The 22,969-nt window shown below is 40.4% G+C and overlaps 1 protein-coding gene across 3 annotated transcripts in view; it reads left to right on the top strand.

Annotated features, from left to right (window-relative positions):
• CSMD1 (CUB and Sushi multiple domains 1) overlaps positions 1-22,969 on the top strand; it is a 1,334,105-nt gene that overhangs the window by 1,148,280 nt on the left and 162,856 nt on the right. For all 3 annotated transcript variants that reach the window (XM_077309265.1, XM_077309276.1, XM_077309285.1), the window contains 3 exons: positions 6,464-6,580; positions 16,283-16,396; positions 17,411-17,506. In XM_077309265.1, coding sequence (XP_077165380.1) covers positions 6,464-6,580; positions 16,283-16,396; positions 17,411-17,506 — 327 coding nt within the window. The remainder of the gene's footprint in view (positions 1-6,463; positions 6,581-16,282; positions 16,397-17,410; positions 17,507-22,969) is intronic.

Raw genomic sequence — 22,969 nt, forward strand, 5'->3', positions numbered from 1 at the left:
GATGTGTACTGAATATTTAAGTCCGTCATCGTGAATACCCAGTGGTAGAATTTCAGTTGGTTTTACCTTTCTTCAGAGGGGCGGTAGGGTATAAAAATCTAAAAAAATAAATAAATCATTGAAAATAGAGGCCATTGCTACATCTACATTGCATTAGAAATACTTCGCTTTGTTTGCCTTTAACCACCAATCAGTTTCATTGGATGACCTTGGTCTGAGACAACTTTCTTTGTTCTCGCATTGCTTTCTTTGTTGGTACAAATCTCTTTGGCCTTTCTTTTAAGAGAAGACACCCTAACTCATGATCATTTTGATTGCTTGTTTCTGAACCCTTTTGGCAGCCCTACAAAAGCTTTTTTGCGATGATGGAGTGACAAAAATTGCACTCCGTGTAGGCCCACCTTATATTTATATAATAATGTTTTGATCTTCGCTGTTTTATTTTCAGTCTCATTCCTAATAATCCTAACATCGCATTTTCATTTTCACTGCTACAGCATGCTGAGTGAACCATTTCAACAGGCTTTCTTCTGTGACCCCCAAGATCTCTTCTCTGAGTAGTGACAGCCAATTTAGACCCCATCAGTGTGCATAGGTCTATTGGAAGTGAAACACTTTGCACTTACATTGAATCTCATCTGTCATTCTATTGCCCAGTCACCTATGTTTTCAAGATATACTTTTTAAGTACTTCACAGGCTGTGCGGGATTTTGCCATACTGGATAATTGGGTGTCACTTGAAAACATGGTTGTTTCGTTGCTCATTCCCGACTTCATATCACTGATGAATAAGTAAACAATAAGTATACAGATCCCTGAGGAATCCTAATGTTTGTGTACAATTGTTGTGGGTGGGGGTTTATTGACAACTGTGGTTCAGTTTCAAAATTCAGGGTTTTTTATGTAGAAATTTGTTTATTTTATACCACTTTCTTACTGAGACGCAATGCCATAGAAGAGAATGTAAAATTTGCTAAAGAAAATATGCACGATAATAATGAGAATGATAATAATAAATGTATTTTTATATCCTGCCCTTCTTTGATTGACTCGGGACAGATAACATCAGCTAAAAACAAAAACAACAACACGCACACATGTATATGTAAACACCAATTAATGTTTTAAAATTATATAAAACTAGGCAAAAAGCCCATTGCATGCAAAAATGCAATGGGCATGAGCAGCCCCTGGAAGTGAGAGCAGGCATGGGGGGGGGGTGCCATGTCTGAGCGGCTGGATGGGAGGCACGGCCTCGGAGGCCCTGGCCTCAGAGGTTAGGCAGGTGATGGGATCAGCGGCATGTCCACAGCAGCCAGCAAGCCTCTGGCTCTGAGGCTGGTCGAGCACCGTGCTGGTGAGCAGCTGGATCTCCGGAGGCTTGCTGGGTGACTGTGGTGGTGCCGCCTCCGAGACCACGACGCCCGTCCAGGTATGCAGCAGCAGTCACCAGCAGCCAGGCCACCCTACGGTGGCTGGACCCAGCATGGAGGAAGGGCATGAGCCGCAGAAGTGCCCTCCTTGCTGTTCAGTAAGCTTTGCTGGGAGTGTCCGGATTGGCCCACTGGAGCAGTGGAAATCCAGGCCAGACCGTAGGTTCCAGTCCTGGACAGTGCCGCCCAGATGGCCCTTTCCGAAATATTAGGGGAACCTATAGTAAGGATATGCTAAACTGCTTCCTTTACAATTTTAAATCTTCTGAAGCATTAATCGATAGTTAGTTGGTGAAGTTTCGTGGGTTATCAAGCAGGGAGACCAGCATCTTCATGGTGCTATTTCCTGGCCTCAACCATAGGCTTGGCAGAACAGCTCTGTGTTACAGGTCCTCTGGAACTATTTAACATCCTGAAAAGCCAATCTTACTAAGGAAAACATCCCACCCAGCAAGGGTCAGAGCCAAAAAGCCCTAGCCTTGGGCGAGGCTTGTTTTACTTATCTAAGGCCAGGGATCCCAAGCATATTTTGGTCACTCAATCTCAATGGTCTTTTGGGGACATTGTGGAAGAGGTGGTCCCATAGATACAGGGATCTCTATTTGGGGCTTTGAAAGTAAGAATTTAAACCTTGAATCTGCTTCAGTTTCCAATCTAGAATCAGTGCAGCTGGGTGAGCACGGGTATAATGTGTGTTCTCCATTGGGACCCAGTGATGACTGAGGCTGTTACATCTACGTGAATTGGAGTTTTCAGAGCATTTTCAAGGGCAGCCCTGCAAAGAGTGAGTTAGCCTGTGGAGAGCTGGGATTTTCATGACTTATCCTTCATCCCGTCAGCCCAGCCAGAAGTCCTCTGTCTTACCTGGATTTAACTTCAACCAGGTCCATTTGTGCCAGTCTACTATGGTCTCCAGACATCTGGACAAAGTTTTTAGGGATTCCCATCAACAGAAATATCTGGGTATCATCTGTATACCCAGCCCCTAATTCCAGACCACCTGGACTAGGGTGTGCATGTAGATGTTGAATAACATTGGGGAGAGAATAGCTCTCTGCAAAACCCCATACACTAGGGCTTGCTGCTGGGAGGTCCTCTCCCCTAGCCATCCTCTGTCCCTGACCTTGAAGGAAACACTGCAGCCATTTTAAGCCTGTGCCTTGAATTTCCAGGTCAGCTAATAGCCCAGGATTAACAGTGTTGAACGCTTCCGTCAGGTCCAACAAGAACAGCGGCATCAACCTGCCTAGATCCATCTACCTCCAGAGATCATCTGTGAGGGCAACCAGAGCCATCTACGCCCCATGACCAGATCAGAAGTTGGTTTAGAATGGATCAAGAGCCATTGTTTCCTCCAGGAAACTTTGTAGCTGTTATGCAACTACACATTCAACTTCCTTAACCAGAAATGGCAAATGTGCAACCAGGCAGTAGTTGGCTGGTGGTTGGTCTTCATGACAATCCAAAAAATGAAAATAATTTGAAAAATACATATTGTATATCTATAACTATAAATGTATTCCTATGATTAACAAACTATTAGAGGATAATGATGTGTAGATATGCCTCTCCATTGTTGGGGAGCCGAAATGGAGAAAAAGCTCCTTGTAGATGCAACCTTATTGGAATAATAATAATATTGTAGTACTAATAATTTGCAGAACAGAGTAGTATGTATGGATGCTCATCATTTAAGAACTTTTGACTCTGGATTTAAATTTATTTGTTTCTTCTCATACTTCTGCCTCCTCTCCAATGTTCATTTGCATGAGATGCTGTCTTCATTGTTTTCTGTTTTCTTTCATTTATTTTCATGGGAAAAGCTACATTGTTTCTGATATTACTGGAAGTCAAGGGTGATATGGAAATAATGAGCAATTATCTAAGTGTACTTCTCTAAACTACAGACATTTAGTTGAATTATTCACCCTTGCAGTCATATAATGACATGAATGTTTAGATGACTTCATAGGCTCAAAGAATATGAGTAAATTTTCAAGCATTTGTAATCTGTTGTTCTGTTCCAATAAGCATATGTTTATAAAACCATACCGTTATAAAATTATTTTTGAGATTCAGTTGCAGGATTTGCAGATCCTCTTGTTTTATTTGTCATTCAAAGTATCCAGGACTTTTTCTGCATAAAAATATAGTTTTCACAAGGATAGGATTTTATGAATTGTTAAGATTTGTATAATCAACTATGTTACTTTTGATGCTAGCGTTTGTGAATGTTGTTTCCTATTTTAAGTGATTTTTGCTGGGTGGGGTATCCAAAGCATACCTGTCCATTATACTATTATTTTAAAATTTCAAAAACAATATTAAACCCCCTCATATACATTGTTTCCAGGGGTAAGTGACTTGATAATCACGTGTTGACTAGCTTCCTAACACATAGAGCCACTGCCCAGGTTTGTTGTATGTTCAGGAATGTTAACAAATAATAACAAAAAGCAATAGGCAGATATAACAAGGCAGATATAGAGTCCTCTCCATAAGGGAGGGGTACTAAGGCATTTTGGCCAAAGGGCACCAAAGGTGCCAGGGTTCACAGGATGCCAGGAATCTAATCTAAACTGTTACAGCCTTGTTGAGACTAGGCTGTCTAAGCAAGGACACTTATAGTGAGATTGATACATAAACAGCGGATAACTCCCGCTGGGAAAAGAAGGGAGGCTTGGAGCCTGAGGATAGATTTACAGGTTTACAATCCCCGACCTTGCCAGGCTCGTAGGAAACAAAACTAACGGGCATGAATCGGGGTTCATGACAACAGTTACCTCTTTGCTGAAGAGGGCTCTTTGGTAAAAATCCATGGAGGCTGGGAGATGGAAGGGAACTAGACAAAGTTAACAGTCCTCTGATTTCCATCAGTGGAATATCACCTGGACACACCTCTATCTTAGGACTGCCTTCTAGTAGCAGATATTATTTTAATGTGGACTGCTCTTGAAAGTGGTTCAGAAGCTGCAGCTTTCAAGAACTCTTTTTAAAAATAGAGATCAAACATAGTGGACATATTTGATTGCTCTAGTTCAGCTGGACTCACTGTCAAGAAGATTAATGGTTCCAGGGGGTGGCAGGTTAAAGTAGATGAGCGATAGGGAGGTGAGTGTCCTGCAACTCTATGATTCTATGATTATATGGTTCAAATGGTAGTTCTTGTGCTTACTTTTAATCCTGGGCTTTTAATGTATCTATAATGTATCTTCACCAAATGTTTCTCTACATATAGAGCCTTGCTCTGTACCCGTTTCATAGAATCATGGAATCATTGAGTTGAAATGGACCTTCAGGATCATTTACTCCAGCAACCTGCACAATACAGGAATTCTAATGGAGCCTATATTTTAGAATTTTTATTCTACTTGGGTCCATATTTTAGAACTTGCTCTTGGAGATAAATCTAAGCATGGTATAGTGATTAAGAGTGGTGTCTTTTAATCTGGCGTGCTGGGTTTGATAACTTGCTCCTCCACATGAAACCAGCTAGGTGACCTTGGGTTGGTCACCTTCCTGATAGTGCAGTTCTGAGCAAGCAGTGTGGTCAGAGCTCTCTCAGCCTCACCTATCTCACTGGGTTTTTGTTTTGGGGAGAGGAAGGGAACACCATTGCATAATGGTTTGAAATTCCTTCAGGCAATGAAAAAGGGGTATACAAGGGGGTATACAAACCAACTATTCTTTTGATTTTGCCTAGGCCATTTAAAAAAATTAAATGAAGACTTTATTTTTCAGGAACACACTTGTAGACTTCTAACTATTTAATGTTTTACATTGTGCTTTGTGATTTTCCTGTTGGACATGGTTTTATTGACTACTGTTTGGTGCAGCAGAAAAAGTCACTTGGATTTGTATAAATAAATAATTCAATATTGTGTATGGTCAAGCATTTATGTGGACCAGGTTTCATTACAGTCCAGTGTCAAGAAACAAGACAGAGTGAAATCAGAAATGCTAAAAAATGCAGTTTCAATCCACCTCATGACTGTTTGCAAACGGATTTTGCCATTTAACAAATCCAATTGCAAAGCACAGTGAAAGTGTCTTGAAAGTGTATTATTTAGTGTGTGTGAAAGTGGCTATTGTTTAACAAGGGAAATAATGCAGGATAGAGAATTAGCAAACTCAAGCAATAAACAGAATTCTGAGAATAATGTAATAATACCTCATACGAGAAAACCATGTTCATAGTCAGATAGTCTGAGCTCCAGCACATGCACAATGAGAAGGTAAGAGGCTAGAGGAAGACCAAAAAAGAGTAATATGATTGTGGAGTGTAACCACCCATATGGGTAAGTTCAGTGAGGTTCCAGTTTCAGGGGCAGATATCCAAATATCCAGGCAGCCAAGTTTCTACAGTAATCCAAAGGATGTCATAGCAGGGAGACACTTCAGCTGTTCAACAGAATGGGTGGTTTTGAGCATGCACATTGGGATACATTTTGATTCCATTTACTGGGCAAGGGATTTCAAGAAAAACAAAGGGCAGTAGGAGAGGAGCAAGACAGGCCCCTTATGCCATCTGACTGCAGAAGTGGAGGAGGATAGCCTCACCCACCTCACAGGGTGTCTGTTGTGGGGAGAGGAATGGGAAGGCGACTGTAAGCCGCTTTGAGTCTTCTTCGGGTAGAGAAAAGTGGCATATAAGAACCAACTCTTCTTCTTCTTAATCTCTCAGTGAATCAAACAAAACTTTTTAAAAGTCTGTGTTACTTGGATTGTTCTTGGGTGGGAAAGAATTGGGGTTTGTTATTATACTTTGGTTTAAATTGGAATTAAAAAAAACCTATTATTTAGGGCCATCTTGAAACACGAATGGTGGGGGATAATTTATTTTTCAGAATATTTATATTCAGCCTCTTTGAGATATTTTGCCAAAGGGAAAATACTAGCAAAAGTAGAGCAACACCATAATGCAATTAGTCTAAAGAAATTAACGTATTTAATTAAACCTCAACAGAATTTTCAGTAGCTTTTTATACGTATCTCACCCACATTAAATGTATCTTTCTTTTTCTTCCAGCTCCCTGTGGAGGACAGTATATTGGATCAGATGGTGTGGTTTTATCACCAAACTATCCTCATAATTACACTGCTGGGCAGACTTGTCATTATTCAATTACTGTGCCTAAAGAATTCGGTAAGTCCCCCACCCCAATATGTAAGGTTCACTAATTCCTTGATTTTATTCACTGTATAAAAGTTGATGTACAAAACCCGTATTATAACTGACCATAGCTAACTTTCTTATGCAAAATGTTTATCAAGATTCTCCGTATTAAAAAAAACCATTAAAATCATACCGGACAAAAATTTTAAAGTCCATAGTGGACAACACCCCACTATCCCTGCAAAAAGAAAAATACAGGAGCTGGAGAGGAGGGAACGCAGATCACCTTGCAATTGCTATGCTCTCAACACTAGGGGGGGCATCAAATCCCCCTTGTCATGCTGGCCTCAACCATAAACCTGGCGGAAAAAGCTCCATTTCGCAGGCCCTGAATAATGCTGAAAGCTCCTGCAGGGCCCACAGTTCCTCCAGGAGCTCATTTCACCAGGTAGGGTCCAGGACCGAAAAGACCCTGGCCCTGGCTAAGGCTCTGGCCTTGGCTGAGGCCAGGCATGCCTCTCTGGGGGTGGGAATGACCAATAAATTAGTACCTGCAGAGCATAAAGCCATGCAGGGGCATAGGGAAAAAGGCGGTCCCTCAGATGTGTGGGACCCAGACCGCAAAGGGCCTTGAAGGTCAGAACCTTGAACCAGATCCAGGTGGCAGCTGGCAACCAATGCAGCTGGCTTAGGACAGGCTGGATGTGGGTCCTCCAAGATGTCCCTGTGAGAACCCTAGCAGCTGCATTCTGCACCAGCTACAATTTCTGGATGAAGGCCAAGGGAATGCCCATGTAGAGTGAGTTATAGAAATCTGGAGGTGACTGTTGCATGCTTCTCTTTTCACAGAGTGATTCAAATGTTGACTCGCCCCAATGCCTAATAATAGGCCTAGACCAGGGGGATGTGGAAGGACCCTATCCATACAAATCCTTGCTGGCCCAGGCTCACTGCATGTGGTAGGAAGTGGAGTCCAGAGAGGAACTACTCTCATTTTAACTTGACTGCAGGCGGGGGGGGGGGTGTAGAAGCATAGACCTACTGTAGCCCTGTTTATGCAGGCTCCCACTGCATACTCTTTGGTGAAGAAGAGCAAACTGGTAGCCAGCCCAGAGTGCAGGTATGGTTGAAAATATTTCTGTGCTGTCGCTTTCTGTGGTGTGGGAGTGGCCTGGTGAGGTCACATCCAATGGGAATGTCTGGGTGATGTCACTTCTGAGAGCATGACAGTAAGGTGTTTCCTTCTGGGATCACATCCAGGGTTTCTTGAATCCTGAAGAATGTTTCAGAAGGTTCTCAACTCCCATACTCCTGGTTGATTTCTATGCTAAACCCATATAAAATTGCTAAACCCATATCAGTTTGGCTTTTGATTTGGCAAGATTCATTATTCCTGTATATGTGGCTCCATTATACCCTGTAGAAGTATTAAAGTCAGGGGGAAATGTAGCCTAAGACTATTCAGAGGTCAGGTTGAGGGTAGTTTGAGGTAGCGACAGAAATCCTGAATTTCGCTGAATCTGAATCCCCATACCAATACTGGCACTGGGGTGATTCAGCATATACCAAATCAATTCAGACCAAATTCACCCAAACCTGTAAAAAAGGTTTTTTGTACAGTTCTACTTAACAGACAAAGTCCTACAGAAAATATCAAATACAGCAAAAGATCAAATATCAACCTCATTCAAAATATTGTTTCCAGCAATAACCACAACAAGTAGGACATGAAAGCATCAGCAACTAGCATTCAGAAATGTACTGTTGTCAAAAAGAGTGGTTTAATTTAGGGGATTTCCACACCCATTAAATGTAGCGTCATTCCAGTTGAATGTAGGTGTTATATTCCGGCTGCTGTGCATGAGCGTTTGGCCATCTGACTGGCCGCTACATCCTCCATTTTAAAGCACTTACTTGGGAATTGCATAAAGTGGATTCACCATGCTAAAAAACACTAGTGACCAGAGAGCAACCAGCAGACAACCAGTAGGAGGAAGGTATGGAGGCTCAAACATGCTAGAGTCGTCTGTGTCATCCTGCCCTTACACCCGGGGACAGGGATTTCTTTTTAAAATGGCAACATGCCTGGAGCAACATATAGGTGGACATGCATGTAGGCAGTGCAAGAAATAAAATACCTTGAACAAAGACAGATGCCTGGGGGGGGGAGAAGGTGGGGGGCCAAGCAGTGAATAAAGACAAATGAAGATTTGTTTGTAACACAGAACATGGCATTCAAAAGCACTTTATATCTATGATTGCATGCATAGGCATTGCAATGTATAAGTTTGAATTTAAAAAAAATAGCGGGCATTGTGTGACCTTTAAACTGCTTCAAAATACGGAGGAACGGGATTGCCTGGATTGATTGACAGGCAGAAGTGTGATGTATATAAGGCACATTGCGCTCTTCCTCCTTTTCCAGCAGCAGATGAGGAGGGTAAGACTCATGAAAAGAAGGCAGACAGAGGCAAGACAAGAAACAAGTTAGGAGGGCCTGGGAGGCATGATATTATTTCACACTTTGCCATTCCGCAGGCATGACGCTATTTTAGCTAATGCGTGGAAATGCCCTTAATTACCATTACCAGTAGCTACTTGTGGATAATTGTCATTATGTAAAAATATCTTTTGTTTCCATTCTACATTGTGATATTTTCTCATTCCTAGAAAGTCACAGACAGTTCAGATTCCATTATAGCGTATAGAGGTGGTGGTTGCTTGTTTGTTTGATTGGTTTTGCCCCATGTGCCTTACTTTAAAATTGACCTGATTTTCCATTCCCATTTAAAATAGTTCTTCACAGGCTCATTGGGTTAATTTCACCATTTCAAATAAGTGAATGTGGACTCTAAACCTCGTATCAGTATGTCTGAATACATACCATTTAAGAATATTACATTGTTTTGATTCTGGTGAAAATGCTTGGAGGTTTCCCATTGCCTGTTTCCATCCTTGGTGAGAATTGTTAGCTTAGCAGTTACTGATCCATAAGGTTATCCATCCTGTTGTTTTATGATTGCTAAGATTACCAAAAACATTTTGTAAAGACCTATTGGATTGCATCTGTGTACTTATTTGCAGGCTGAATTAATTCTAATAGGTTGATGAGTCACAGCTTCTTTAGTAAAAGTCCATGCTGATTCTTTCTTAGCATATTTTTTATTATGTATGCTTAACAAGTCTAACTTTAATCATGTTTTGTACCAGTTTAATTAATGAGCCTGTAATGTTCTGCTCCTTCGGAATCTTTTAAATACTGGTATTATATTGGCTACCTTCCAACTCTCTGATAAAAGAGGCATGTTTTTGTTAGGAGATCAGAAGTTTGCCATTTGAATTCTTTGTGACGTTTATGCCAGCCTGGTTCAGAGTTCGGGTTATTCCTTTTCACCTTCCAGTTTTTCTTAATTGGGTCTTCTATGCATTGAAAATAGCCACTTTGCTGACAATCCTATTATCTGAAAATCACCTGTTTTGATAGAGAGAGAGAGAGACTCCTCCTTTGCTTTTTCAGCAGCAGAAAAACTGTTTGGATCCAGGACATGTGGAGAGCCCGCTTGGTGTAGTGGTTAAGAGCGGCAGCCTTTAATCTAGAGAGCCAGTTTTGACTCCAGCTGAGTGACCTTTAGCTAGTCACAGTCCTGTTAGAGCTCACAGAACAGTCCTGTCAGTCAGCCCCAGCTACCTCTCAAGGTATCTGATGTGGGGAGAGAAAGGGAAGGTGATTCTAAGCAGCTTTCAGGATCTTTTGGGTAAGTGAAAAGCAGGGTATAAAACCCATTTGATTGATTGATCGTTTGATTCAATTTATAATCCGCCTTCACATCACATAACAACACCCCATAAAATCCTCTTTAGAATCTTGAAACTATAAAAATCACCAATACAAGATGGTAGAAAGCAAAATCCTCCAGCCTCTGCACAATAGTCCACAAAGCTCTTCTTCCCTTGCCATAACTGCATTAGAAGTTGATCTTTGCAGAGTACTGCAGTGATTGTAATTTGGGTTCCAATTAACTGGGTTTTTAAAAATGTGGACAGGATTTCATCAATATTTTTTAATCAATATTCTTTTATCAATATCTAATTTGCCTTTCTTTATGTTGGCACATGATCACTGGGACTGGGGCTTTCATCTCTTTATCTACCCCATGTTAAGAAAGAACCTCTCAGAATTAATTTATTTTCTTAACTCTTTCTGTCTCACAGAGTAATTGTTGCAAGAAAACAGGAGAGGGGAACATCATGCTAAGCTGTTTTGAGACCCATCTGGGTAGAAAAGTGGGATATAAATAAATAAATAAATGCAAATACATATTTAGGTGGTTATTAATTTGAAAACTCAAAAAGTGCTTTAGGTGTATGTTGTTTTGTTTGTTTTTACTCATCCAGAATGAAAATGTCATTGTGATATACTCTTTCTGGAAAGGACTGTGGGTAAAAATGCCATCCTGACAAGTCAAAAATTATTCATTTTGTTCCAATGTGAAAATAAGCATTTTTTAAAGTATTGTATCAGATTTCTCCCCGCTCCCAGCTTGAGTAAATAAAATTTCACAGTAGGTGAATGCAATACTATCAATGAGGGAATTAACTAGATTAGATCAGATAATGTATTTCAATGGTTCATTGTCTTATCTCCCTAACTCCGCTGTGCAACATGGGGATCGTTACAATACTCTTTGTCTGTGAGTGAGTTTTTGGTGACTTTAGGCTGGGAATAAAATATGAAAGGAATTCTCTGTCACATTATCGTTCCCTACAGATTAGACTTTACCTTGTTACTCTGTTTTTCTTCCTTGCTTGCTGAAGTTATAAAACAGACATGAGAAAAAGCTGGAGTATTGAAGCATTTAAATAAGAAATCACTGAGCATTCAAAATTATTAGAGTCTTGAGATAAGCAATTACAATAAAAAACCTATTGGAGTTTTATACATGAGGCATATTTATGACATTAAGTCCGTATTATAAAATGTTTTTTCTTCACCCTGTGGTCAAGAAGACATGTGATTTTACTGCATCACAGTACTACTGAAAGTTCTTTGGCATTCCTTTCAGTCTCAGCACCTATACTGAGAAATCTATGGTTGAGCTTACATTTTAATAGCAATAAGACAATTATACCTAATTACATTTCTATTAAAATGAAGATTTGTTCTTAACTGGGTCTAGAAGTATGTGAATATTTTCAACATCATCATAAGGTGACCAAATTGTCCCACTTTTGGAGGGACATCTGGGGGCACATGGCAAATTGAACTTATGTTGAAATTTAATATATATATGGTGTCCCGCTTTACCAATGGTGTCCCGCTTTACCAATGTTAAAATCTGGTCACCTTTATCATGTTACAAAGGAGGAAAAATAAGTTTAAAAACAATAGATTTCACATTTTCTTTCGTGAAATTTACTACACATATCCTATAAGGAGCCACAGTTCTCCGTGAATACAGAGAAGGCTATAGGTAATTAGCAGAACAATCCTCAATTGTGCCTGCACTATGGCTGCCAGCTATGGTGCAACAGTGGCACTGCTAGTCTCTTCTCTAAGAGCAAAGTTACATGATGGCCGAATAGGCAAAGTGTAGTCAGGCAATGGCATCTGTGATGTTTCTGCCACAACATTCCATCTCAGCATTGTTGCTTGGGGAATGGCATGACAGACAGGACAGGCATGACCAATGGGAGTCATGAGTCGAAGGGGCATCACTGTCAGGGGGCAGAGAGGGGCAAGCCACAGGAGAGGAAAGTGAAACCAACCAGTGAAGTGACTTGCAGCCATTTCAGGCTAACAATGGGGGGCGGGTATGCTCATCAGCCTTTTGGCTGAAATGCCTGTAATCTGTTTCATTGGTCTATACTGCTCTGCTGAAAATGGATGGCAGTCATTTCACTATTCAGTCCCCCTCCCCACTTCCAAGCAGGGGGAAGCAAAATGGACTTGTAAAATGGCTTGTAGCTATTTCAGCCTAACACCAGGGCAGGTGTGTGCAATAGTTGTTAGGCTGAAATGGCTGAAAGCCATTTCATTGATCTGCTTTGCTCCCCAATACTCATCGCCATTTAAACCTATCAGCTGATGGGTGGACCCACCTTGCTGCTAGGCTTACATACCTGGTAGCCATTTCAACCTAACAAAGGGGGTGGGTGCCCTTTCAGCTGTCAGATCATTTTGCTTCCCCCTGCTTGGAAGTGGAGAGGAATCATAATGGGATCATAGCTGTTAAGTGGCTCACATAGCCAAACAGGACAAAAGTTCTGTAAATGTTTGGGGAAGGTGCCCATTATTTCAGGCCATAGAAACTGGGCCAAATTCCTGCAAAATTTTGACTTACGAACCACTTTGTGCACATTCCAAAACACTAAAACGTATCAAGATGACAGAAATATGGAAGAAGGATTGTGCCCTGTGGTCTGATGTTGCTTCAGCTGTACATGACTCTACATCAATTATTGTGCAGATCAACTTTTCTATGTAGGACAATCTTGTTTCATTTTCTCCCAAGCCTTGAGTTCTTGACAGTTAGCTGCAGCCTTGAGATTTAATCCTAACTTGCTCAGAAGTAAATCTTATTCATTTAAATGGGAGTCTTCTAAATAAGTGTACATGGTACTGCAACCTTAAGTATCTCAAAAATCTCCAAACAGTGATAGTGATACTAAGAGTTTCTCTGTATAAGAATTAAGGAGCAGACTGTAAAACCCAAGATTAATGTATCCATTTATAACCTTAACAATATAACTGAAGTGCTCTCACAGATTCCTAGCCAATAGCAAGCTGCATTGATTCTCTATCTCACCCCATATCTGGGGTACCCAAATATGCTTTTTTTAAACCTGAATCTAAACACAGAAATCAGAGGTTTTCTTAAGCTGAATTGAATTTATTATTAGATGCAACATAATGCCAGCTAGTCTTAGGTAAAACAAATACCAACTGCATGACTTAAGATTAATTAATACTAAAATTCCTGATCCTCTCTCAAAGATTTCATGTAGGATTGCAGTTCTAAAACAACTTACTATAACCTCAGATACTGTTCATTCAAGACTTGTAGACTATTTATTTTTATTTCCCCCAACTTATTTCTTCTACTTTGCCACCGTGCAAAGTTTAGCTGCTTTAGCAAAATTGATTTTTTTTGTTGTTGAATCTTGCTCTGCCCTTATTCCCTTTCGGTAAGGTAGCAATATTTCTTTAGAATAAGACAGTAATAAATAACATGTCACATTATGAATATTCTCTAGGGGGACTGAAATCTACCTGAGCCTGCAATCTCCCTGACAAAAAATACCTTATCAGTATTTTCCAGGTAGATTTCACCATCCCAAGTGTACCCAAGTTTCCTTGACAAAAACTGGAAAAAAAATCCCAGGTATAACAGCTCAGATATATTTTGGATTTACTGGGTAGATCTGAAAACAGCTGAAAAAGACAGCTGTATGTGAGGCTTCTACTGCAGTTTCTTTAAAGTTTAAAGGAACAGCAGAGGACAGCCTAAGGATCTGCTGTGCCAGCGGGGAGCAAACCATTCCCTCCAGTGCGGCTTGAGGCTTGAGGTTTTCTTGCGGCTTGAGGCTGGCTTCTCATGCAGCCTGGTTTAAACCAGACTGCAGGAGAAGCAAGCCCAGCCACAACCTCCTGTGCTGTGTGGAACAATGTGCTCTACGCCAGGGGTAGTCAACCTGTGGTCCTCCAGACGTTCATGGACTACAATTCCCATGAGCCTCTGCCAGCAAACACTAGCAGGGGCTCATGGGAATTGTAGCCCATGAACATCTGGGGGACCACAGGTTGACTACCCCTGCTCTACGCGGCACAGCAGTTGCTGGAGTTCACGTCTTCTGCAGCCCACTTAAACTGGACTACAGGAGAAGCAAACCCAGCCAAGATCCACTGTGCCACCAGGAACAATGTGTTCTGTGCAGCATAGCAGCTCCTGGGGCTTACTTCTCTGTACGAGAAACAAGCCTAAGCAAAATCTTCGATGCCACATGGAACAGTGTGCTCCATTGGCACAGCAACCCCGACCCGCTTTTCCTGCAGCCCAGTTTAAACCAGACTATAGAAGAAGTGAGATCAGCCAAGACTGGCTGTGTTGCCAGAATCAATGTCCTGTGGAGGGCACAGAAACTCATGGGGCTCACTTCTCCTACAGCCTGGTTTAAACTGGACTACAAGACAAGCGATCCCAGCCAGGATTGGCTGTGCCAGGGGGAACAAACTGGCTCAGCTTTGCTGGCTCAACTTTGTGCTGGCTTTTTTTTACTTTGCAGCCCTATTTAAACAGCTGTCAAACATGTGTTAAATTTAAACGAGGCTGCAGAAGAAGATAAGCCACCCCAAGATTGGACTGGCTTAAAAAAAAAAACATTTTTCTTGCTAGGTCTATAAGACCTGAAAAAAATCTATTTATTGGAAATCTATTAGATTTCCCAAATTCCAGGATTTGAATACCGTGCTGGTATTGGGATCTGGGACTTTTTGGAATTCCCTTTCCCCCAAATATATATATATGTGTGTTTATATGGCTCCAATAGATCTAAACTGAAAAATATAGTTTAAAAAATGTTACATACTCCTAGTCTTCATAATTAAACACTGAAGCCTATGGACATCTCAAAAAATATGATCAGCTTTATTAGTCCCATGCTTCCAACACACCTCTAATAAATTAGAATTCTAATTCTATATATGCTTTTTACTGGCATACCAAAACATATACTGAAGATCAGTATGTGGTAGGCTCATCCTTATCAAGCAAGAACATTCTTTCTTTAAAGTATTTAATATGCAACCAAAAGACTTTGACTGTGCAGAGAAGTTAACTATTCTTCAATAATTTTGTACAGGAATAAGAAAACTGCTCTGAAGGTGAAATCTTTTAGTTATATCATTGATCTTGTTCTTTGCAGTATTTGAATTGACATTTCAAATTCAACAAGCTTTTGAGTGTCAAAAAATTTCTGGAAACATGACTTGTGGAAATTTTGATTTGTGTAGAAGGTATCTTAAATGCTGGCTATCCCAGTCAACAAGAATTGACGGAGGGCGGTTATGCACTCACAGTTTTTCATCAAAGCCAGATCACTAATGCTGTTAAATTGCCCCTTTTTAAAAAGTATCTGTGGGAACTTTTTTGCATACCATAGTAGAGCAAAGCAAAGTATCCTGCATTTGAGAGAGCTTTCCTCAAGTGGGATAGTACTTCATCTATTATACAAGGAGCTCATTGGTAGGCTGGGGTCAGCAGCAATGTCACCTGATTGGCACATGCTGCTGGCAAAGGCTCATGACAATCGTAGCTTTCCGTTCAGTCATTGGTGTAAGACAGCTCAGGGGAGGAGATATATAACACAGTAACGTTTATGCATGCCATAAAAAGCATCCCTGGAACCGGTTTACAGGGGAAAAAACATAGCCAAGCAAGTTTACAATACTGAAAGGAAACAACGCAGAAAATGCCATGAGTGTTGAGTGCCATGCATAGTCCAATGGGGTTTCTCTGGCGAAACCACTGCCACATGCAGAATCAAAAAAGCAAGCGTCTTTTTTGCAGACTTTTTATGAGTTTTCCTGTTGCGCATAACTGACTGGATTGTCACATTAAGCCTCCTTTGACCAGACTTCCAAAGAAACACAAGACAAAGCATTTTTGACCATTAAAAATAAGTGAACCCCATTTATCTTCCATGCTTAGTAGATGCTCTTATTGTGTTTTCCAGTTGTATTTGGACAGTTTGCCTATTTTCAGACAGCGCTAAATGACGTTGTGGAATTATTTGATGGAGAACATCCACAGGCCAGGCTTCTTAGTTCACTTTCTGGATCTCACTCAGGTAAGTGTGCTACCGAAACAGATTTTGATCTACTCCTATGTAGGAAGCTTGGGTTTACTATATTTTGTAATCCTGGACCTACAGGTTAGAAGTATATTCCATGTATTCTGCAGTTGAACAGATTTCTGAGGACTACACATTTGGATTTGCACATTTTAAAAACATGCTTCTGTCTGTGCTTCCGTACAGTTTTGTGCCCCACTCCTATTGACTGCCTCTTTTTCCTCTCTGAATTCTTTGCAATCATGATTAGAAAGTGAATGAAAGATAGAACCATATAATAATAAATGAAGTCAATTGAGACCGAAAAATTGCTTCCCGAAGCAGTTGTTTAGTTAATTTTAACCATTCTGGACTTCTAAGAGTTGAACAGCTTGTAGAAGAAGTTTGTATAGCAGAGCTTTTTTCACCTTCTCCTTACCTAAGCATGTAATATTTTCATTTGGAAATCCTTTGGAGCAGGGGTAGTCAATCTGTGGTCCTCCAGATGTTCATGGACTACAATTCCCACGAGCCCCTGCCAGCGTTTGCTGGCAGGGGCTCGTGGGAATTGTAGTCCATGAACATCTGGAGGACCACAAGTTGGCTACCCCTGCTTTGAAGGATCTGGAGACCCTTACAAATAAGAGTGTACTGTGATATGGAAGCAGAAAATGGATAAAAATCAGGTTCTTTTCCCTCTTATGTTGGCTGTTTCATCAATGATAGAAGAAGGAACAGGCCATTTTACCTGTTACCTCATTGCTTCAGTGCCTTGCACTGTAGTACCTTTTGTTTGCAAGGCTCTCCTGGCCTTCAGAGAGGATTTTTTAAAAAAAGGAGAGCCAATAAAGCATCAACTGACAATGTATTTTTAAATACTGTTGACAATGGAAAAAAAAACTGGTGTTGTTATTTACATTTGTATTTTATAGGCACTAACCAATAATTTTGGACAAACACCGTATTTAGTATGTGTGCATTTGTGTGCGTGCGTATACACTTCATCATTTCCCTTTCAATTGGAATCTCTAGGTGAGACCTTGCCTTTAGCCACTTCAAATCGGATTCTCTTGCGGTTTAGCACCAAGAGCGGGGCATCTGCCAGAGGCTTCCATTTTGTTTATCAAGGTATTTCCCCTATATTTTGTTTGTTGTGTTGTCAGGAGTACATGGGGAAACAGGACTAGCCGAGTATGTTAAATTTAGAACACTGAGTTTTTCAAGATACCATGTAGCCGGCTGTCTCTTTCAAAATGTTTTTAATCTGGGTGCCATGTTACCTATCTGTAACATTCACATGATGTAATATCTGAAAGGGAATTGTCCTGGTGTGCAAAAATTTCATGGGAGAGGTATGCCATGTTAAAAATTATTTAAATGAAACATCCAGCATTGTTGAGTTCTTTTCACATATACCCTGTCTTTAAAAGACACTGTTCAGAGGCCTGAAGGTGAGGCAACTACTTACCTGTTTGAATATTCTTTAGTATGCTCTTTCTTGTGTTTTTATGGGGAGGGGGACTTGAGAAAGAACCCATAAATATACTTCCTGCTGAGCACCATCTTTACATGCTAATTCAAACACTGAAAGATTTGCCAATTCTCTTAACTAGCTGAAACAAACATTCTAGGGAAGTAGACTGGTTTCATGTTGCCTTTCCCCAAATCAATCTAAGGAGGGAGGAATGGTTGATTCCACAGACAGCCTCAGTAAGAGGGAACAGATAATTTTATGTTAGCAAACAGGACTCTCAACTGAATAGAAATTAGTGGTTAGGCTATTGAACTAGGATTAAGGAGACTTCAGTTTGAATCCTGATTGCCATAGTAACCTTGGGCTTGTCAAATACTTAACTTAATTTACCTCACAGGGTTGATGAGGATAAAATAGAGGTGAGGAGAATGATGTAAGCTGCTTTGAGTCCCCACTGGGGAGAAAGGTGCAGTATAAGTGAAGTAAAAAATAAATGAGAAAAGTAACCTTTAATTACATGGATAATAGACTTTGTACACTGGCAAAAACTCCAAGTTCTGTATCGTGCAAGTCCGGTTAGTCAAATTTCTGTTTAGTCAGACCTAGAACAGCCACATTACAAAGAAGCATAGAATAATAGAGATGGAAGGGATCTCCTGGATCATCTAGTCCAACCCCCTGCACTTTGCAGGACACTCACAACCCTATCGCTCATCCACTGTAACTTGCCACCCCCCATCATACTCTTTTAATATCAAATATAATATAGATGCTCATGAGTATGTGCGTGCCAGTTCTTCTCTGACCCACTCTCCATATAGGACTAGGCATGTGCATTCGGGTCACCTGAACTGGAAAAAATACTAGGAAACTTCCTAATCAGTATTTCCTTAAGCAGCTTGGTAGACTATCCAAGCAACAGGACCTTGTTTTTATGGGTGACTTCAATTTCCCTGATATGTGATGGGAAACAAATTATGTTAAGCATCCTGAGTCGGGCAATTTTCTGACTCCCCTGGCTGACAATTTCATTTATCAAGTGGTGGAAGAACCTACGAGAGGCTTAGCCATACTAGACTTAATACTGATCAACATGCAAGAGCTGGTGGGTGGAGTGAAGGAGGTGGGGACCCTGGGGAGGAGTGACCATGTCCACCTAGAATTTCTTATAAGGTGGAGAGCCAAGGAAGTTAGTAATCAGATGTGCCTGTTAGACTTTCATAGGACAGACTTTAATAAACTCAAAGACATGATGACAGTCATCCCATGGAACAGAATGCTGGAAGAGAGAGGAGCAAGTGACAGGTGGGCATTCTTTAAACAAGAGCTATTGCATGCGCAAGCCATGACTATTCCAGCTAAACGGAACCATGGTAGAGTATTCAAGAAGCCTATTTGGATGTAGAGTAAACTTCAGGAGGAGCTAAGGAAGAAAAAGGAAATGTTCAAGAAATTGAGGGAAGGACAGACCTCTAAAGAAGAGTATCTGCAGGGTACTAGGCACTATAGGTCAGCCATCAGAGAGGCCAAAGCTGGGAGTGAACTGAGAGTGGCCTTGGAAGCCCACTTTAACAAGAAACTCTTTTTCAGAAATGTGAGAAGCAAACAAGGTAAACTAGGTAATCCTCACTATTGGGTGAGGATGGGGAAATTCTGACAAAGGGAAAGTAGAAAGGCTCAGTAACTATTTTGCCTCTGTGTTTTCCCATAAGAATATGGTCACATCTAGGGATGGTAGTAGGCAAGGTCTAGGGTCTGGGTGGCAGGTTGCATGTACAGAGATTTTGTTGAGAGGCACCTGGATACACTGGTTGAGTTCAGATTCCCTGGGCCGGATGGTGTGCACCCAAGAATGCTTGGAGAGCTTGTGGAACCCATGTCCATCATCTTTTGGACCTCTTGAAGGACTGGAGAGGTGACAGAAGACTGTAGGGGAGCAAACGTTATCCCAATCTTTAAAAATAGAGGGGAGTAGACACAGGAAAATACATGTCAGTGTGTCTGACCTCAGTTACAGGGAAGATCATGGATCAGATTTTAAAGGGGTAAATCTGCAAACATCTGGAGGACAATTTGTTGATCTGGGGAAGTCAGCACGGATTTGTCTCCAACATGTCCTACCAGATCAAGCTAGTTTCCTTCTTTGACCGAATGATGGGCTTATTATATCATGGAAGCTCAGTGGATGTTGTTTACCTGGATTTCAGTAAGGCTTTTGACAAGGTTCCCCATGCTGTTCTGATGGGTAAATAGTAGGACTGTAGACTGATTTACAGGTAGTTAGGTGAATAGGGAACTGGCCAGGAAACCACACCCAAAGAGTGGTTGCCTGTGGTATTTCACTAGAGTGGAGGGAGGAGAGCAATGGAGTGGCTTAGGGGTCAGGTAATTTTCAACACTGGTCCACTTCAATGCCCAGGGAGCCAAAACAATTTGTCCTTTCTGAATATTTTCCAAATCTCAATACTATCCTGATATTATGATTCAGTTATATCAGGAAATACTGATACAGTATACTTGGACCTGAAAAATTTCAGTTTTTTGGGGGGTTTTTTTGCACATGTCCACTTGCGACTTTAACACCCCATTCTAGGGGGCATTTTGGTGGAGTGGAGGGTATTGCTCTCAGTTTCTGAAATTTGCTGCTGTGAAAGACAGCACTGTAAAAGCCAGGCTCAAAGAGCTGGATTATCAGAAAATGAATAAGTGAAGGGTTAAGTCTTCACTGAAGCAGTGAGCTTGAGTGGCATGCTGATTAAATTGCTCTGATTTGCCAACAACAACTATGAATGAATTGATACTACAGCTGTATTGCTGAGGGAAGGAATTCGGATTCTAACAGAATATGCATTGAGAGATCTATCTGTACATTAGCTGTGTAAAATCTATGCTGAGGATAATTTAGAGAACATAGTCTTCACTAATAATCTGAATTCAGCATAGCCTGAAAGCAGTTCTATACATTTGGGAGAAGTGAGAAAGAATTTTGGCAGAGTTCTGAGACTCCCAATTTAGGCCTAAGGAAAGTGGAGAAATCTCCTTGAGATAGAAGGTTTCCTGACCAGTTAAAAGGGGGACATTTGTTGTTGTTGATGATGATTTGTTTTTATTCCTCCTTTCCAAGTTGCTCATGGCAGGTAATATTATTCATAAAAACATCATACAAAATGCTTAGTAGTCTGCTTCAGACATCTCAAGAGTTAGAGGGTGACTGGTGTTTCTATGGAAGGAAGGATGCTAGAAGAGGGTAACAAACTTTAAAGAAAACCAAGGGAATTCAAAATACCTCAAAAGAAAGTCAGAAGTGTTTTGTGAAACCAAACTTCTCAATGTAAAGGAAAACTAAGAAAAAGTTATATACCTGTCTAAAGCAAGTAACTAAAAATGATGAACTATAAAGCAACTTTTTTTCTTCAACAAAACTTTATCTTATTCCATCTAATTTTCCCTCTGTTAAATGAAATATTTTGATCGGTTGGATTTTAACATTGACTCAGTGCCATTCTGCAAAAAATTTAGTGAAGAGAGCTCTGATACCTTCCAGGGCTTCGTTAAAGCCAAATCTTCTGTCTGTGACAGGGTAGGACAGCACGTTTTATTATTTTATAACAAAAAAAAAAACATGCTACTTTGGCAGCTCAGTCAGTGATGGAGCAGACTTTGGAGGGAAAATTGTACTGAGTGTTGGGGAGTACGTAAGGGGTCCCGTCATTGCTTTCAACTAAACACTGCTCTGCTCTCACCTTGATAGTCTTCAAGATCTGCTATTCAGGAAAGCATTAGCTAAATTACCTGCTGTTAGCTTTTAAACTGCTGAAGGGTTGTCATTTAGATTTAGACCCTTTTTCAATGTTATTGAAATCTGTTGTTATATTTATATGAACATTTATGATATGTTGTTCCTTTTTGATGGCATGAGCTATGTTGTTTTAAAACAAGAAAATTTGTTGTGGAGAAAACATGGCAGGAGCTACTAAGTAGCCTAAGTACCCTGCAGGTACAGCAGTGGCAAAAAACCTTGAAATACATCTTGTTTTTAGTTGTAAAAAGGATTGACTGATAACAAAGACAGATATTACAAGCAGAGAGATGGAAGGCAACATAGTACAGCCTGATCTCATCAGATCTTGGAAGTGAAGCAGAGTCAGTGCTTTGGAGAGAGACCTCCAAGGAAGACTGTGCAGAGAAGGTAGAAAACAGCTTCTCCTTCTCACTTCCCTTGAAAACTGGGGTGACCATAAGTCGGGTGGGCCTTGATGGCACATTATACACACATTATATACACACATGTCCTTATTCCTTCACTTAGTGTCATCTAGGATTATATGCTGAAGGGAATCCCATCTTTCAGGATAGGTTCAAACATGAATATATATTTATATATGGCATGACAGATTTACCATTTTATGCCTAAAATTATGACATTATATTCGTTATTTTATTAGTTGTAAATTACTGTCTAGAAAGATGAGTCAATTTATATTTAAGAATTATTGTTTCTGTATTCAGTAGTGGACAACACTTGGGATAATCTTTTAAAGATAAAAGCACATTCTGATTGTTCTTTGATTTTATTGGGAAATGTGTATAGAGCTCTTCTACATACAAATGGAAGTATCTTTTATTTATTCTCCCTTAAGCCCATTTTACAGCAGCTCTAGTTGTCAATGAAATTTAGGAAACCAATGACTTTTAAACTATACATAAAAATACAGTTTCATAGTGGGTTGCTTGGTATTTATCGGTTTGAGGTACAGCGAATACGTTCAGTGTATGTTTTATTGTTTGTTAGTTTGGGAAAGGGCTGTTAGGCAATCAGATTATTTTTTAGGTGCTGGAAAGGATTGATTTTGAGAAATAGGGAATGCTGTTCTCAGCATCACAAAATGAATCAAGTAAGTTAAACCTTTTTTATTCATCTCGGGAGAACCTCGGAGCTATTCAAGTTTCCATTTTTGGAAGATGAATGCAGTCGGCTCTCTAGTTGTTAAAAGATTTAGCCGGGGCAATGTGGTTTGTGGCATTTAATTAGATTTAATAAATATGCTACCACGATTTGGGGATTTTCAATCTCCTTGTAAAATATAGGAAGAGATTTCCCAAGACTGCCTGCCTGC

Source organism: Paroedura picta, chromosome 1, assembly GCF_049243985.1.
Source record: "Paroedura picta isolate Pp20150507F chromosome 1, Ppicta_v3.0, whole genome shotgun sequence".
In the NCBI taxonomy this organism is placed as follows: domain Eukaryota; kingdom Metazoa; phylum Chordata; class Lepidosauria; order Squamata; family Gekkonidae; genus Paroedura; species Paroedura picta.